Genomic DNA, 19,282 nt, shown 5'->3' with positions numbered 1-19,282 from the left:
GTAATTCCCAATTCCTGAGTTTACAATTGGAGATTGATAATCTCATGCACCTACAGCAACCAAGATACAGTTAAAAGCTAAGACAAGGTGGAGCACAAACCCCCAAATCTGGTCACTCCAGATCTTTAGAACGGTCAGAACCACTGGAGTGGAGCAGGGAGGTGACAATTAGCAATAAAAATGAGATAAAGATGACTGATGGTCTAGCTGGGATCCTGTGCTTATGTTGGGAAGGAAGCAAAGCAGAGAGGAGGGAAGAGGGAGGACTTGAGAATGGGTTAGAGCAGGAAGTATGTAGGCAGAGAAACACAAAAAATTTAGTTGCTGGAGTGAAAGACAGGAGATGACAATACATGACAAGATCACAGATTTACTAACAGGAAATGCATGGTGAGAAAAGTAGATGGGGATCTCCATGGATCTGCTCACCCTTCCATTGCCTTTTACTACCCTTTAGGCATAAATATCTAAAAAGCTACCTATTTATTCTCAATTTTACATTTCAATCATTTTTATGTTAGGAATTTTTTTAAAAAACATGTTGATTTTCTTAAGGCATTTTGAAGAAATGGCACAGAGCACATTTCCTCTCAGAAGCAACAGGGAATGTTCTCCAAGCCAGTCCGTGCTGGATTTAGGTGAGAAAGGAACCAGAGGGGACTGGATATGTTTCTTTGATGCCACAGTAATTTCTGCAGTGACCTTTCTCCTGTTAGATCCTTTAGGGTGGAAATTAAAGAAAAAAAACAAACAAACAAAATGAAAAAACCACAAACAAACAAAACCCAAACAAACAAAAGTTTCTCAAATGGAAAGTGTTGGAAATCAATTCTCTCTTCTACTGATCACTGAAAGAGGGTGACACAAAAAGAGTATGAGATAAGGAAAGCCCAAAAACTACATCTTAAGCCTGAGATTTGCCTTACTGGGAGACAAAGATACTACTACACACCCCAGGGTAAAAAAATAAGATATTGGTAAAATACAGTAGAATAGAATGAAAATGGCAACAAGAGGAAAGAAGAAAACCTCAGTGGCTGAATTCTGTGAAAATCTTGGCATCCTGAAAGAAGGAAAACAGTGCCTGAAGAAAGGAGCCAGTATTTTATGTACCTACATTTGAGGCTGGCTGTGAGAAGGACCTGGTGCAGAGACTGCTCACCATGAGCTGCAGTGGAGAATGGACCTGGCTGTATGGGCAAACTTTTGAGAAATATTATGGGAAATTGCTGTATATTCAGGCTAATGGACACTACATTCCTACTGAGGGACTGCCATAGATACTGAACTTGGAAAAACCCTGAAATTTAAGATCCCACTCACATCTACTGTATAGTGGAACAGCAAATTAGCATTCACAAAAGTCCACACTACAGCACACAGATTGACCAGGAACAGATGCAGCCTTGTAAGAAATTTGCTATCACAGCCAGATTCCTGATGAACACATCTGAGGTCCCAGGAAGAGTAAATGCAGACAAGACTAGATTATCAGTACTATTTTAAACAAAAATGGTGTCTTTTTACTGTTCCCAATGGCCCTGCAACAACAGAGATCTGTTATCAGAATTTCTGCCTGGAATCTGTTCCAAATCCCTGAGAATTAACAACTCCCCAGAGGGAAACCATAGGCAGAAATCCAGCATTCCAGGAGTGAGAAAGAGCAGGTAACTCCACAGACACCAGCAGTAACATCTTTTAACAGTTCTGATTGCCAGTTGTGGTCAAGACAAACAAGAACAGGGAGCTGTGGTGGTATTTCTATTAAAGACACATCCAGCAGAACAGATGCCTTGGTTGTGCCACATCCAGAACGTATCACGTGTTTCTGCATGAACTGGTAGAGCCCCCTCTCCTGAGTGTCCAGCATGCCAAAGCCCTGTGCCCTCACAAACCTTCCACTCTCTTTTTGTGGAGGGGGGGTCGGCCCTTCTTGTTCCTCACGGAGGAGGCCTTGCTGCTGCTGCTGCCGCTGTTCACTGACATCCTGTCGTCCTCACCGCCCGTCACCAGCGAGTTCCGGTACGAGATCAGCGGCAGCCACACGTCCTCTCTTCTCTCCATCATCTGCTCTGTCAGGAACTTCTCCAGGTAGGTGTGCCTGGGAAGGAAAGACAAGGGGTACAGAGTGCAGCAATCTCCCCACAGACACCCGGATATGGCTGCTGTGTCAGCAGCCAGGCTGCATCAGAGCCACTGCTGCAAGGATGCAGGATGTCCCTTGGCATCCTGGAACAAGAGAAATGGGTTCGTCAAATGCAGCCATTTATTTTTCCATAAGAAATTTGAACACATGGTCCACTGCCATGAAAAGTCCAGTGCACACATGTTCACTGAAAGGAGGAACCAACAACACCCTCCTGGTACGGAGGACATAGAAACTGTTTTCTTTTTCCATTGATTATTTAATTATGGAATCAGATGTAATCTCTAAAATGAACATGCAAATCTATAAATGTGATTCTAATGAGTTTGGCTGCAGAGCCAAACATTCAGAAGTTTGGTAAGAGAACTCAGGTACTTCAGCATCACTTCCTGCACCCCTCAGTCACAATTTCCTTTAACACCACCTTGCCAGGTTGCCAGCAGTGGGAGTCAACTCCACACATTCCACATGGAAAGGCAGGATTTCCTCTGTTGCTCATGGCAGCTCAGAGTTGTTACACAGCCCAGCCCCAGAACAGGCCCAGGAGCCACACTGCTCATGGGAGGGTGACATCACATCAGTTTTTTGATTCAGTGAATGGTGTAACTTTGTTCAAGAAACAGCAGGTTCCTGTCTACTCTTTTATTGAATATTGTCAATGCTTCCCCTTCCCTTTTCCATGTGTATATTAATTCCCAAACCTGGCAGCAATGGGAAAAATCTTAGTGTGTTCTCTATTTTATGGTACCCAACTGTGCCACTTGAGCTCTTCATGGCTTCAGAGAATCTACCTGCAGAAGAGTTTTGGAAAGGAAGAAGTTTTTCTGCCTCCAGTTTGTATTTATAGAACCAGATTGCAGATTTATGGCCAAATTGTGAAGGTGGAAAATGACACCACCTGGGAGCTCTTTACTGCCTGGATGCCAAACTTGAGACATCTGCTCAGCATTTGGGAGAGCTTCACAGTGGCACTTCCTATCAACTCTGAGCTCAGTGGACCTCACCCACGTCGAGGCTCTACCTCAGCTGACACCCACAAGTCAGGGTCCAGTCTAAACCAAATGTGTCTTTGAGGGAAATAAATGGAAATAAGTGCCTCCAAGGATAATCTCCTCTATTCCGTCCTACATCAGTTCCTGAGGATTTCCCTGCCTGTATCTGCCTTAATGGGTTTGTAACAGAGTGTTAGTACAAATTCTTTTCCTCCAGCTGAATGACTCTGGCACCTTACATGAACAGTTTTATGTGAAATCCATAGATTTGAATAAATCCATAAATGGCTATCACCACTTCTGAAGGTTACTCATAAAATGATTAGCCAGATTAACAGGCTAGAAAAACTAAATTAAATCAATGGGGCTGCTTCATTCCCAAACTGGAAGCTTCTCCCTTTTCTAGCCCAGAGGAAAGAGCCAGCAGTCCAGCAGAAGGAAGCAGGAGCCCTGTGGAACAGCAGTGTGTGCTGGACCCTGTCAGGAAGGGTGTCCTGGAGCAGTGCCCTGACACCTGCAGGCCCTCGGGTGGATCATTTGGGGGTTGAGGTAGGGAAGCCAAGCTGGAGAACCTGGGCAGGCAGGCAGCCACGTGTTCCTGAGACTCTGAGGGCTCCAGAGCACTTCTGGCTGCAGCCAAGAGTCCTCTGCTGAGTCTGGGGAGGGCCTCTGGGCCAGGAGGGAGGGAAGTGATGCTGAACATGAGACTTCTCCAGCAGATGGTGGTCATGGACCTTCCTGCACAGGCATCCCCTGTGGTGGGGGAGAGGTCCCTGTGGATTGGAGGAGCTACAGAAAAGGGCAAATCCAGCATCCCCCTCCTGTCCTGTCAGTAGAGCACTTTGGGCAGGAGCGGAGCCACCTCCACATAATCCTCACATGTCAGCAAATTGTGCTGACCCTTCTCATGGTCACCACAGCCTGTGGGGTCTGGGGCAGGGCTGAACTCATCCCAACACAGCAGGCTGGCACAGATCAGGCCCTAAAGGACCTATTTATTTTCATGATCATCAGATTCAGCTGAGGTCCATAGCCCAGGTATAGATATAGATACATCCTTATACTCCTGCAGGAACAGCCACTGGTTGTGTTTGTGGGCAGGGGAACCTTTGAGAAAGAATTTAAATGGCAACATGGAAGGTGAAGGAACAGAATGTCCCAAAGAACTGAATTTCACTCAAAGGCTCAGGTTAACAGAAGCTGTCAGGGGCAGCATGATGTAACTTTAAATATCAGACACTGGAAACTTGTGGAAGGGCTGACCCTGCTGAAAGGCTAAACTTCACTAAATTCAACAGGAAACAGGCAGAGGCACTTGAACCACCCTGCAGAGAACCTACAGCTCAGCTAAGAAAACAAGCCATAAAATCCTTTTATCCTTAAGTCCTGTCCTGAGGAAGAGGATAGAGGCTGACAAGATTCCAGGATATAACAATGGAGAGCAGATGCACAAATGGAGTGCCAAGCCAGCCTAACTGGATCATCCCATATCCTAGCTCCTTTAACTGTTTGCCCTACAGTGTTCAGTGACTTGAAATTATCGATACAATGAAAAAGTGAAATTGGTTCAAGTGTGTACACAAAAATTATACAAAGTTAACCAAGCTGTATTTCTTACTGCAAAGCTGTAATGTTCATAGTTGTTAACCCTAATAGAAAAGTCCTTTAAAAGAAATGTCTTCACAGAAAAGCATCTGTCAAACCTTCACAGCAAGATCTGACAGAAAGAATCAGTTGAGGCCATTCCAGTTGATTTTGTGTTGACTAACATTCAATGGGGTCACAGAACTGACTGGAAAGGCACCTATAACCATAAATCAGCAGATCTGGCAACTGCACTTCTAAACTGGTCACAAAGTTATTCAGTGAATTTAGGTCCACACTGAGTACATAGTGCTTGGCTGATGTTTCACTGGAGTCCTCTTCCAATATATGAAAAGAAACAACAAATATAGGTGTACAATTTCTGTAAATAAAGACAGAAACATGTTTCTGCAGTGGTGACAACCTGTAAATTCCCTGCACTGCTGATGTGTAATTTCTTTTCTTCTAGCAAAAAAAAAGGACTTTTTATTTTCAATATCCCATGAGAAATTTTAAATAACATTGTTTTGGGAGGTCTCAAACTCACCTCATTAGCAAGTCTGATTTTTCTTTTCCCATTTAGTTTTATTACTTTAAAACACAAAAAGATGAATAAGTATGTATGTGAAATGTTTCAGGGACTTTCAGTAGCCCCTGTTAGATTGTAGGGACCTCAAAGGAAAGAGTTGGAACCCACAGTGCAGGGATTAACAGAGGCCAGGGAAGAAAACAGAGCATTACTTACACAGTCTTTTTGTCCTGTCGCAGGAGTTTGGAAGAAAATTCACTGAGCACTTCCAGGAAAGCAAGGTTAGGAGGTGGATAGTCTTGTCCTTTCTGATTCTGGTATTTGAAGGCAAACTCTATGCCATCTCTACAGTACAGAAATATTAACACATTCAGACATTTCCAACAAAAGTCCCCAAAAAAATCCCCAAACCCAAAAAAGCAGAAAAAGAAGCCCAACCCAAGACAAACAAGTTGCCCTAAATCTGACCTGAGTGATGAAACTGTTTGAATCCTCAGGTCCCATCACAAGGTAATTCCCCATTAGCAGCAAACAGCAGCTTTTGGACAAAGGGGAATGCAGAGTTCCCTGTGGATTTGTGAGACCCCCTCAGATAAGCACATGGCCAGTCCCTGTAAGAGGGAACTGGGCAGAGCAGGAGCTCCATGGAATGTGTCAGATCAAACAGGAGCCAACCTCTGCAGCCAGAGCAGAGAACTGAGTCCCCAGAGCAGGGACATGCTTGGTTCTGCTCTGTCATCTGTGACTGAAGAGAGCACTGTCCCTTCCCTCACCCAGCAAGGCACAAGTGTCCCCTGCCTGGCTGAGGACAGTGCCTGCTGCGTCCTGACCGAGCCGTGCTGATCTCGGTGTCAAGGACTGAGTCTCTGAGACACCAAACATTAGCATTTGAACTTTTTTATGGCATGGCAAAGTTATAATTTAAATTTAGCGGAAGCTTTCCATGCTTTTCTATGCAGCAGTTGAATAAACATTTTCAGTCCACTTTAAAGGACTTCCTAAAGATTTTTAGAGTACCTTTACATAACAGCCCTTGGTTCCTCCAGAATCCACATTGGTGTGGAACAAAGAACCATACTCAGTTGTTACACACAACCCACCTGAGATAAACATAACCATGCCAATAAATTCCAATAAATAATTAGGTAGCAGCTAGTTTGTTTCCTTTCTACCTACATACATGTACACCCCTCCAATTAAAGTAGAAAAAAATATAGAATTATTCCATATAATTGCCTGTTGAGATTATCCTGAGAAAGGGAATGCTGAACAGGAGTTTTAATCTGAAGTAGTGTAAAAATCCAGTTTATTTACCACCACTCACTTGTGTAGTGTGGCCACAGCCTCTCTTGTCTTGATCTGATCCAAGCCAAAAGTGAGGGCAAACCGCCGGGCCAGCTCCTTAATGCCACTGACGTGGGCAGAGGTCCTGTCCAGGTTGGGACCTTGCTCCTGAACAAGCTCATTGAACAGCTGCAGAGAGAGTTCAGAGGTTGATATCTGTGAGCTGGGAAACACTTTTATTGAGAAAGGCTTGGGTTCTAAACCTGCTCCATCTGAGAATGGCCTTTGTGATGACTGAGACACAATGGAGTCCCTGTCACCTGCCAGAATTTCTTCTGTCCCTCTGCTGTTTGCCAGCTGTCCCCATCTTGTACCTGTGTGGAGTTATTTTGGTGCAATTCTGCACCCACCCTCCCTGAATTCCCTCTATCATTCTCCCAACTCATCAAGAAGCTCCTGCATTCTCGTGCTGTTCTCTTAGCACCCCCATCACCCATCAGACTGGTGGTGCTCTGAATTTGGGGATCCGAACTGCAGCTCCTCCACTGTAGCCTCAGTGCCTCTTTGCCCAGCTCTGCTGCCTCCAAGGCTCTCCCAGCACAGTACTGAAGTGCTTGATGCTTTTCCAGCCAGTTCTACCTCTCCTGGCACTGCCATTTACACCCCATCTCTCACTGGTTGCTGAGAGCATCCTGGCAGACAGTGCCAGTGAGGATATTAAATCAGTGCCTGTGAGGATATTAACTCAGGCTCCATTACAGCCACTGTTTCTCTCATCTCCACAAGCTCTGTTACCATGTAATTAATGACAGTAGCTTAATTGGACAGGATTCCTCCTTGACAAATCCACACTGGCTGCTACTTGTCACTGAGGCTCTTGCAAAGAGCTCCTCTCATTACATTTTTCATGGAATTTTGTCAGCCTGACTGATCTGTGGCAGCTGCTTCCTCCTCTCCAAGTCATACAGACATGGGCTGCTTTGACACTCTCTGACTCTTCTGGAAGCACATCTGTTTTTCTCAGGTTTGCACAGATCTCTCTCAGCTTCCAGATTGCTACAGCAAATCCCTTAGGAAGGGATTTGGGGAGGTCCAGCTCATTTGAAAGCATCTAATTAGCAGAAGTAATTTCTCTGTGCAATGGCTATAGCTGGTACTTCAAGGGCCTAAGTGGTATTTAGTGCACTTTGTGCTGTTGCTTGATAGATTTTATCACCAGGCAGTAATTTCTGGGTGATGTAAAGAGAATTTTTCTGGGAAAAAAACATGTCTAACAGTATTGGAAGACTTAATTAGCTCGAAATTTGAAAAATTCATCAGTATTTAGACAAAGTATAAGGAAGATGCATTACTTCAGCAAACGTTAAGAAGAAAAAGCCATCCTAATTCTTCTTGTTGACTCAGGATCAATAAACAAATGCCATGAATCAGCTTGGACCAAACTGCCTCCAAGGCTCTTCTGTCCCTCCCTTCCATTTTTACCTGCCCAAGCTTTGCCAGTGTGGGCCTATGGAGACAGAGATTACTGAGACACAGGGGCAGTGACAGTCTGAACTGGGGAGCAGGAAAATGAAAAGAATGTCCTAAGGAAATGCAGCATTTCTGCTTCCCTGTAAAGTGCATCAGAGGAAATCCTGGCCAGGGCTTTTTGCAGTGAGGCATTTCTAGAAAAAAAAAAAATCAATGCTCTTACCTGTTGCAAACTGAGAATGAGTGTCTTTGCACACTGGATTTTATCTATTTGCCTGGTTTTGCTCAGGGTTTCCTTAATGATATCTCCGTAGTCATTGTAGTACTAAAAACAAATGTGAAAAAAAAAATCAAAAACTTTTAATCAAAATCTCTTATACAATTTCTTACAGTTTTCCCAAGAGAAAGATTACTTCTAATTCTTGATTTGAAAAGGCAGCAGTTGCTCAAATCCAGATTTTTTATGTGAGTGGGGGGCAATATTTCAGTATCAAAATTTAAACCAAACCCTGTGATAAGGTGGGGAACTTCTGTATTTATTTTCTTTTGTAACAAACATGTTGAAAACCCAACAAAAGAGCATTTCCTGCCCCAAACTAAGCACTTGATGAAGGTGACCCATGGCTGCCAATTCCAAGCAACAACACGACATTGATCCGACACCCCCTGAAGAAGCAGGTGTGAACAGACACCAGCACAGAGGTGTGTGCTCCTTGTACACTGAGGGGAAAGAAATTCACTACAGCCAAAAAGTGGAGTAAGGAACAGGACAGGAGGATGCAGGGCCTGTACCTTCATATAGTGTTTGAAGATATCTGCTGCTGCATGCATGTCCACAATGTCATAAATTATCAGCTTGCTAAAGGCAGCCAGAAGGTTTCTTCTCTTATGTAAAGCTTCTATTTTGTTGGCTTCATCTTCTTCATCTCCCTCTGAAAGCATCATCAGAATGTTTGTAAGTAACTGTTAAGTTCTAAAACAACATTATCAAAGGGGAGCTCTTAGAAAAAAATCAATTCTTGAACATGAAGAAAGAAGGGTTGTTGGAGAAGAAGCTAAAATGAAAGGTGGTAAGTCTTGAGTCCTGCCTTCTTGGAAACTTCCAGGGAAGTTCAGGAACATGACACACCACTGATCAAAGCTGCTCTCCATAATTCTCAAGAGACCCTGGATATAATCCACATGGAACTGAGTCATTTATTTCCCAAACCCTGTGAAAGGCCACAGAACTCTTGCTGAATGCTCTTGCTTAACTTCTCAAACACAGAACCTTCACAGAGACTCCATTAACATGACTAAGCTATAAATATTTAACAAAAGAAAAATCAGAAGCACCAGTACTTCTGCATGCCTTGGATTTTCAGATGTGAAATCAATGCTCTGAACAACAGGAAGTAAAATTCAGTTGTAAGAAGCATTAACACTGAATGGCAATGCCATAAATATTGAGTCCCTATGCAAGGCTTTACTCTGTGAATGAAAAATAAACTGCACAAATAAAATCTTCAATATAGCTATTATATAACAAAAGCATATTCCACAACTTATATAAGAAACTTCAGAGTAGTGACCTTCCAAAAAGTAGGAATACTTCTGAAAACATCTGAACAAACTGATCAGAAAATTCTATTTTCTCCTTTCTTCTGTGTCTGGTATGAAAAAAAAAGCTAAACATACCCATGCTTTGATTTTCATCATCTTGGTCAATAAACACATGATCCATGACAAAACTGAGAAGTTCTGACTGGAGGCCTGAGTCTGGATTGAACACCAAAGGCTGGAGCCCTTCTCGACCTCCCGTCATCAGCTGGTGACTAAAAATCATCAGGAGATCACAGAGCAGCATGAAAGCCTGCAAGGCACAAGAGAATGAATGCAGTGAAAAGTCAAGAAAGGAAAACAAAGTACCACTGATCTAATTTCCAGATACCCTCTGCTACTATTAAACAGCTTCTTAAACTGTTCTCAGGTGGAGCTGTTTATGTGCTGTGAGAGTATTCCATTATGGCTTCCTCTGCTTTGGAATGCTGTGCCCTTGGTTCCTAGGTCAGGAACTGTGGTTATTACCTTCTCCATGTCCCACATCACCCATATTAAACTTCCATTTCTTCTTTAGGAAAAGAACTCTAAATCTACCTCTGATCCAAGGCCTGCAGCAAAATTTGTAGTAAAGAGAGCATACCTCTTTTGAATAAACAGTCAAAAAATCAAACAAGTAAAAACATGAACAACACTGAGGGAAAATTCCAGCTGAGTCACTGTCAGACCCCAAAAATACAGACAAACAGCCACAGCAAGGACATTTTTGCAGAATTTCATCAAAAGCTCTGGCAAAAAAAGAACCAAGTTTGTCTGCACAGCTTTCAAATCCAGACAAAAGCCAATCTGGGCAGAATTGTCCATGATTTATGCTCATTACTATTATAGCCTCATTACCTGAGACAGGAAAGAAGGCAGCTGTCATTAACTTCCTTCCTTCCAAGGGCTCATTCCTGCATGGCAATAACACTGTTTTGCCCCCACATGGCTTCTGCTGGTGTCTCACAGCCAGCTGTCTGCAATTGATCACATTCAGTACATTTCTAAAGCCTTTTTATTCATAGCTTCTCTATTTTTAACCTCAGGTTCTGAAAACTTTACAAATTTCCAAAATAAAATCTGAACTTCCTAGTAAATGCTGAACTTCCTAGTGGCTCCCTTATTTCTGGGAATATGTTATAAAATCTGAATCAGCTACACTCAGGCAAGAACAGATGCACATCATTGTAAACTATGTTCTGTTGAGACCTTAGGAACAGATGTTGCTATTTGGGATTTTTCTCCCTTTTATCCAAAGGCTGTGATTCATTCCAGTGATGATCTCACCTGCTCTAAACTCCCCTGATACTAAACAGAACTGAAGCTCTTCCTAATGCAGACCTCTAAAAAAGAGCAGATGAGTAATGCACTGCTGGTGCTGAGTTCTGTCCAATATAAAGGCAGCAGTGGGCTCAGTCACAGGATATTTATTTCCCTCAAACACTCATGGAAAAGTTGAAATGTTTCAGTCTTGTTTCTCTAAATACTTCATACAGTTTTCCTTCCTTTGATATGGACATCAACTTTGTCTGGAAAGAATATCTGGAGCAAGGATCAAGTATGGTAGGGAGACAATTTGCACATAATTCTCAAAAAAAATCCAGTAAAACAAAAGCAGTCCTGCTACTCACAGAAACATACTTTTTAAGGAAGAAAACAAAAGCAAATCATAGAAGAGTCAGCTGGAATGGGTCCTTGGAGTCTCCAGCCACTCTGCCCAGGACACTCACTCTCTGTGGGCCTGACTGGGTGTGGGTTTGTCTGGCTGAGGCTTGAAAACTTCCCCACAACTAGGAATTGCAAAGGAGCTTCTAAACAAAGTTTAAATTATCAATGAAAAAACCATTGTGGCCACTGGCAGGAAGAGAACAAACCCATGTTAATCCACCTCAAGAAGAAACCCAGAGCAGGAATGACAAGGAACATTTGCCATTTGCTGAGGCAGGAAGGATGGCAGGTCCAGCTCGAGCTGGAAGGTATTTGCATGCAGCTAGAAGATATTTTCACATTATATAATATTAATATAATATGCCAAGAGTAACTACTCTGAATATTAAAAAACAAAATTACTAAAGTAAAATCAGCTGGAAGCCAATGACACACAAGTCTTTTAGAACTACATAAACTACTGACATCTCTGAGCATTTAATGTTTGTATTTAGCAATCTGAAGAACAGAGAGTAAATGCTAAGCAGAGCTATCTTTCAAAGAAATAAAAGTGTCTTTTGACAAGTATTATCTTTTAAATACCACAGGCCAAAAACTCAAGCCAGTTATCAGTTATACTCTGCAAAATCTGGGGAGGTCTGATAGAAATGCCATTTGTAGACAAATGTCATTGACATAAATCAGTGTGTATTCACATAATCTCAGCTAACAAACCAGCTACTGTGTCCTGCAGAGACAGATTTAATTATTTCAACAAGCCCTTTGATTCAATGGGAAAAAACCCAAAAATATTCAGCCCATTTGAAGTCTCAGTCACCCTCCAGTAGTGCCTATTTCCTTTTAAATAGAAATGCCTACTGCCTTTTAATCCAGTGTCTGCAGAAAAAGTCTTTCATCTGAGGTGACTGAGTTGGATGCCTGAAGTCATGAGGGCTGGAAATGAGCCTGAGCATCCAGGTAATCCTTACTCACTGTTAATCAAAAGTTAATTTGTCATGAGCTGTGCTTTGGAAGTTCTGTTAATACAGCTGCTCTTCTGGGCTGCTTGTTCAGATTTATTTAGACAGAGGAACAGATTATTTTACTTTAAGTTTGATGTAGTGTAGTCTTGAGTTTTACTACAATTTAATAATCACACTTTTCTAAGAGTCAGACATTTCTTTTACCTGTTCTTTGACTGGAGTGTTGACATTTGATAGACACTGCTGGCAGACAGCCAGGAAGGATTTCACAGTTTTCCTCAATACCAACAAGTCCTCCTGGAGTAAAGATTAAAAAAGAAAGTATATAAAAATTAGTAAGAAGTTTCTTGATGGAAGCAAAATAAAGAAATAGTGGTGGTGATGACTTCATACATTGTACAAAAAGCTGTGAAAGAAATCAGCTATTCAAAAAGAACACACAGAGAAACAGTGCCTTGGTTTTACAGTGATGATGAACCAATCACCAAGAAGAAAACAAGAACCCCAAATGAAATGAAATGAGATGAATTCACAGTAGGATGGCTGGCCCCTGCTCTGCAGACCTTCCCCCAGGACAGCCCTCTCAAGAGGCAATGTCCTGCAGAACAACCTCCAAGCAATGTGAAGAACCTACATAGTGCCCATGCAATGTTTTCCTTGCAGAAATGTTTTACTGATGCTGTTCAGCCCATGTGTCTCAGTTCTGGTTTTAGCTTTCCTTGTGCTTCCTGCCACGAGCTCTCGTTCTGTGTTTACTGCAGAGCCTTTTTGTGGTCCATATGTTCTCCCTGTGCTGGTTCACAGCACAGCACAGGACTGCCAGTGTGCCCAAGCACCCGGAGTGTGCCCAAAGCACTGCATTTCTCATCACTTCCAATGGAGTGAGTGGGATTTGCTGATATGGACACTCAAGGTCTGTGCACTCCCTCACCTTCCTATTCCTGAGCAGTTTTTCTCTGATGATGCAGCCATGGTGCCACTGCATTACCCTGGCATTACAGAATCTCTAAGACAGTTCTGCTCTATTCTAATCACAACTTGGATACAAACCTCCCGTTTGGCAGCATTAAGATGCCTCTTTTTAAAAATTTAAAATTGTGTTTTGTTCACTAATTGATCTATATCATCCCCATTTTCAGGGCCTTCCCAGATGACTGATAAAAATGACCCTTTTATTGGGAGAGAACAGATCTCTGCCAGAATGCATCAGAAACTCTTCCATTGTGCAAGGATTGCTCACCTACATTTTTTCTTTAATATATGGATCTGTTTTGAGCTATTGAATATGAGTTACATTAAATCCAAACATGCATCTAAAATGCAATGTGGTATTAATGTCTTAGAGACACTGGTGTTTCAATTGATTTTCTTCTCAGTCAAAAATGCAATCTCATCAACAAGAAATTGATGTGTTTCTTCCAATCTTAGCTGTTGGCCCTTCAGCCTTGTACCAACTGTGTTTTCTATCTCCCACTCCAAGATTCTACCCAGGCTTATCAGTTCACCTGTTACACAATCACCTGATTTACCCCTTCAAGCACTGGGATTACAGTCACCTTCCTGCTTTCTACTTTCTATTGCAATTACCTTCCATTTAGATGTCCATGAATTCAACAGAGAAACTAAAACCCATGAAAAAACCTACATACATGTTAAAAAGGGAATGAGTGTGTCTCCCATTTTTCTTTCTGTCAAAGTGACTAACAAGCAGGTACATGATATTTATTACCCTCTCTCCTGACAGCATAGCATGATAGAGATTCATATTGCAAAGTTACAGACAGCAGGAGAAAGCCCAGCTGAACAGTGCAATGGAGCCATCTGGAACTCTTCTGAGCTTGGAGAAATCCCCAGACTACTGAAAAGTGGGAATTTTTTTCAACAGAGAAAATGAGAAAAAAAAAAAATTAGATTTCCAAGTCTTTGAGCATTCTGGGGTGCACAGCCCAGGCTCTTGAGGTGTGAGTACCTGATCTGCCTTCAGCTGAAAAGCTGATATGAAACCATTTTATCATTCTGTTGGCTGTTAGGCAAAACCACGAGGTCACAACTCTGCAACTGAACTGCTCCATGGCAGGAACAAGAATGAGCTGTTGAGAGCAACGGCTGGAGTCTGTGCCACCACCCAAACCCAAACCCAGGTGCTCAAAAGACTCATGTCTACAATTCTTTAGATACTTTCCAGCTTTAAATTAAAGCTTGTTTTTTCCATTGAAGTAATTTTAAAATGCTGTGCTTTTGCTATGTTCATCACCCAAACCCCATCCTCTTCTCCCTATGTGCTCACTGCTTTTCCTCTAAAGTACTTATTATTTGCAGTATTAACTTCAACTTCACAGTGCTGAAGAACCCTCAGCTTCCACTCCAACTGTGGAAAATGGTCCAACCTTTTGTTCCTTGTGACATTTTCCTTCCCTTTAGCTTCTTCTGCTTTCTGTCATCATGCCCATATAAATATGAAAAGTCACCAAGTCACCACATTGCTCTTTAAACCCCTTTTTAAATCAGGTCTCCTAAGTCCTCTGCCCACTGATCACACTCTCATAGCCAAGCATTTGGCTACTCTGGCTGCTGCTTTACCCATAACTGGCTGACCTCTGTCCTACCTCTCAATGCTTGCTCTAGTCATGCTTTATTTTTACTGTTTTAGTTTTAGGACTCTATTGTCCTGCAAGTATTTCCTTCTCAGTACATAAACACAGAGTACAGTACAATGTCCTGGGTACCTGGGACATGGCTGAAGAAATCCAAGTGGAAACAAGTGTCTGCTCTAATCCCCAAGTCTCCTGCCTCAGGACTGTCCCTGCTCCCCCAGACTGAGAGATGACAGAACTCCAGGGGAGAAATGACCAGTTTCCCTTGGAACCACCCTCAAACCCCTTTCCACCTGAGGAGTTTTCCTCCAGGCCACAACAGGCTGCTCCCACAAGCTATGGAGGATGAGCTTTCTACCCCCAGTACAGCACTGCTTGCCCCAAAGAGCACCAGTTTGCACAAACAGCCCCACAGCCTCAGCCTCCACTGAATATACACAGAAGGAGACCAAAGGTTACAACAGACTGTGGATATTTCAAAGTTTACACATTTCATTCATACCTGCTGCAGCCTTCCTTTCAGTAATCAAGTTTTCCTTTCAAGTTTTAGACACCAAGATGACTCCAGAGGACACTCTTCTCTCCACAGGACAGCTTGAAGAAGTGTTTCAAAATAACTCTGCCCCAACTCTCTGCTGTATTTAACTGGTGAAATCTTTATTGTTGGGCAGAGAATTTGGACTTTCTTAATAATTAAAATATCCATTTATTATCACCCTCCTGCTAAAATGTCTTTGATACATTTTTATGCTGATAATAATGTATCAAAGATACTCCTTTTGGCTCTATTTACAAATTATATTGAACAGTGAGGGGCACCTCACCCCCTGGTAACAGCCTGGAGAAACAAGAGCTGTTTGTGTGTATCTTGGGGAGGAGACTTCAGTAACCTGTGACCAGCTGAAGGGCAAGTTTGGAATTTGTAGGTGTTCATTAACATTCTAGAAATGTCCAATATTCTGGTCCTGCATTCTGTAGAGCTCATAGTTATCCTGAAGCTGTGTGGCACTGGCTGCAGGTCAATTATGTGCTGTTAATATATCAATGAGCTGACTTGATCCTAATTAGATTTAAACCACAAGAGTTGAGTTTTTCCCTGCCACACATGGAGGCTCCAGTCCCAAACAGCTGGATCAGGTAGGGAGCCATGATCCAGAACATGCCCAACAGCTGGAATATGAGGTACCCCTCACACAGCAATTAATGTGCCCTGGCTTGGCCATAATGCCCAAGACAGTTCCCAAACAGGGGCAGCTCTCTCAGGACAGTGCTGTATTTTGGAAGCCATTTGAACATTAGACAAAAAATAACTTAATTGCAAAATGTCTCTGTTCCCAGTGTATGCCTATGGTTGTCAAGTATGACTCCACCACAGAATCAATACAAGATACAAAAATTACCAAGCAATTCTGAACTGTAGCCAAAGAATTCACTTTGAAGGAAACCTTGCCAGAATTCCCCATCCCACCTGCAAACTCCCTGCAATGAAAGGTGCACCTGATGGATGCAAAGCACACATGAAACAACAAATGTAAAACTTGCCAAGATACTTGTACTTGTTTCCATCTTTTATTCCTGTACTTACAACTCCAACACGTTCCTATACTTCATCCTGTGCACTGACTGCCTAAATGGGACCTCATGAGGTGAAACAGAGCAGCTACTACTGCCAGCACGAGGTCACACAAATGACCCAGCTGGCAGCAGATTTCTTACAAATCAATCCCTGCATCTCTGATCTCTCAGCCTGACTGTTCAAGGGAAAGCTAAAAGATCATCTTTGGAACATGAGCCTGAGAACAAAAATTCATAAATCTATGGGATATAGAAAAACAAAGACTTAAGATCAGTTTTATGACATATTATAAATTCTCTTCTCTCCATTTTCATATTTTATCTTCCTTCCCCACTAATTCTCCTCCTAACTCTGTTACTGCCTCTCCCCTCCCTGCTCTCACCCCTCCTCTACAGGTCCAAGGACCTTTTCCTCCCCTGTCAGAGTTTACCTCATTTGTATCTAAATAGAAACCAAGCAATTGCTTCCAGCTGGTCTTTTGCTTTGTAACCTTCTGCTTTTATCTCAAACCTGAAAGGCTTGTGAGTCCAAAAGCCTCTCTACTTCTGGCAGCTATATCCATTGGTCTACTAGAGAGGCTATACACCATCACCCCTCTCTGCCCTGAGATCATTCTAGAAACAGCAAAGTAGCCCTAGAAACCTGCATGGACTTACATATTAAACTGCTGTGCCAGAAATGTTGCTGTAAAAGCCTGAATACTTCCAAAATACCCATGAAATAAATGTTTTTCATTCTGAGATGCTTCTGTTAACGCCTTTGCCTACCTAAACCATGCAAGTTTAGGTAGACATAGATGCCCTTTAATGTCTACCAATTCCCAAGCCTAATAATGACTTATAAACCAGCCATGGGCAAAATTATTTCCCAGTGGATGAAATGCCACATACAGTGCAGATCAGATCTATTTTCACAGTGAACTGGAAAGTTTGATAGCAAAGTGTTCTAGCCACAGCAGGTCTGTGGTTGTCTCTTTGCCCTCAGCTGAGGCTGCTGCCACTCTGAAGAGCTGCAGGGCACTAATGCTGGAACTAAGCATGCACAAAACTCATTTTGTAGAGGCTGGAACCCCAAATAAGAAATTGCTGGGAGTTCTCTAGGTGACAGTAATTATGATTTTCATGGGGCAAAGCCAAACTGACTTCTATTTGGCATGGCCATTCTGGAGTGACCCTTTGGAGGTCTTGTAGCACTTCAATATAACATCTTTACCTTTTTGATGCTGATGGAGAAGTACAATTATTACTTCAGTTTTCATGTCATTTTAATTTGATGTATTACTTTTGAAAAAGCCCTGAAAAAACAGGATGCTGGCCTCTGACTGAGAAAAGACCTAAGGAAAGGTCCTGGAAAAGTCACCTGTCACCTTGTCCTGACCATACTTTGTGTGCATTTGCTTTTTATTAGCAGTTGTTACTTCCTGTGCCCTGCCATTTTTATTGCAACATAAAGGCTGTAATTAGAGAGTAAGCAAAGTAACTTATCACATCAAGATTAAGCTATCTGTGGTCTACAGATCAACAGTATTGCTCACAACTGTTCATGTCAACGTTCCTTATCAGCCATGCAAACTGCAGTCCTCACAATAAAGTGTGTTAATTATCCTCTGCAATAAAAATATAATAATCAGCTGCTATAAAATCCTGATTAAAACTATTTACATTGCTTAGACATATGCATGATGTTAAATAGATCCTGAAACACGGAACAAATCTGAACAGCAACATTTTATATGTTATAAATTACAATAAAACGATGGCAAGAATGGAAGTTACAAAGAAATCAGGTGTAACACCTTTGTAGGTAAGTTGTGTCTGTCAGTAAAATCTGTTTGATCAAGTGGCCACTTACTTTGGAAGGGGAGCCCTCAGTGATTTTCACCAGCTGCCATAGAATAGAGTAATGGGAGCACTGCAGTGCCTGGACAACGATCTGTAACACAAGAACACACAGAATCTCAGTATGCTGCTAACAGCAGGCACAGCAGGAACTGTATGGAAAATCTATCAGGCATTTTGTGCTGAAAAGACAGGAGCAGCTCTTAGCACTTTTTATTTTCAAGGGTATCAAGTTTTCCCTTGGTTGGCTTGGTGCAGTAAGAAATCAGCCTACTAGAGGCAAAAAAATACTGTGTAAGTCTGGGAAACACCAGAAATCTGCACTGGGATACAGCAGGAGGGGATGTCACAGTGTGACAGAAGTACAACCCAACACCTACATCTCTCAGATCAAAAGCAATCTGTTGAAATATCTCTATATCTGGTTTCACTATTAAACAGCATTAAAAATCTGCTCCACTGGAAAATGAACATGTAGCCCAATTGCTAAAAAAAGGGAGAAAATACAACTTGTCCCATGGAGAAGACCAGGGTCATATAAAGCATCCATGATGTCTCCTGAACAGCTCAAATCCAGAGGAGGTGCTACAACTGCCAAACTCCTCAGGGTGGCCTGCAGGAAGAAATGCTGAGCAGAGCTCAGATTTCAGCACCTTTCCCTAAAATCTTATGGAGGCATTTGGAGAGCCACACACTGTCAGACCCAGAAACTGAGGATGGCTGGCAGCTGCAGGGACAGGTTTTATCTGCCAGCCCTGCCTCTCCAGTAGCACAACTCCAGCATAAAGCAGCAAGGGCAGAGAGAGGACTTTCACTCACTGTGTGGCAATGCCTCCTCTTAGGGTCCTTTCTACAAAATTCTTATTCAGAATTTCATGAGAATTTATTTTTTCTAAATGAAACTGAGCTAGAATTAACAACTGGCTTCTAACTGAAACAAAATAAAAACTTAAAATGTTTAAATGCTTAAGTAGGAATTCTGCAGTTTGAACAGGAGTCATGGGAGAATATGAGATGGCTCCTGTGCTCATCCATGAGAAACAAAAACTGAACTCTGAGGG

At 42.3% G+C, this 19,282-nt stretch overlaps 1 protein-coding gene across 1 annotated transcript in view; it reads right to left on the bottom strand.

The window, feature by feature from the left end:
• The window catches only part of STAG1 (STAG1 cohesin complex component), a 149,680-nt gene that overhangs the window by 6,134 nt on the left and 124,264 nt on the right, over positions 1-19,282 (bottom strand). Inside the window, exons 22-29 of the mRNA XM_059479133.1 lie at positions 18,235-18,315; positions 12,418-12,510; positions 9,683-9,857; positions 8,798-8,937; positions 8,229-8,330; positions 6,576-6,724; positions 5,468-5,596; positions 1,896-2,101 (exon numbers count right to left, since the gene is read on the bottom strand). Of these exons, the coding sequence (XP_059335116.1) occupies positions 1,896-2,101; positions 5,468-5,596; positions 6,576-6,724; positions 8,229-8,330; positions 8,798-8,937; positions 9,683-9,857; positions 12,418-12,510; positions 18,235-18,315 (1,075 nt within the window). The remainder of the gene's footprint in view (positions 1-1,895; positions 2,102-5,467; positions 5,597-6,575; positions 6,725-8,228; positions 8,331-8,797; positions 8,938-9,682; positions 9,858-12,417; positions 12,511-18,234; positions 18,316-19,282) is intronic.

Source organism: Ammospiza nelsoni, chromosome 10 (genome assembly GCF_027579445.1).
Source record: "Ammospiza nelsoni isolate bAmmNel1 chromosome 10, bAmmNel1.pri, whole genome shotgun sequence".
NCBI classification, from domain to species: Eukaryota; Metazoa; Chordata; class Aves; order Passeriformes; family Passerellidae; genus Ammospiza; species Ammospiza nelsoni.
The sequence above is the reverse complement of the archived record's forward strand: the minus strand, read 5'-3'. Positions and strand labels throughout refer to the sequence as shown.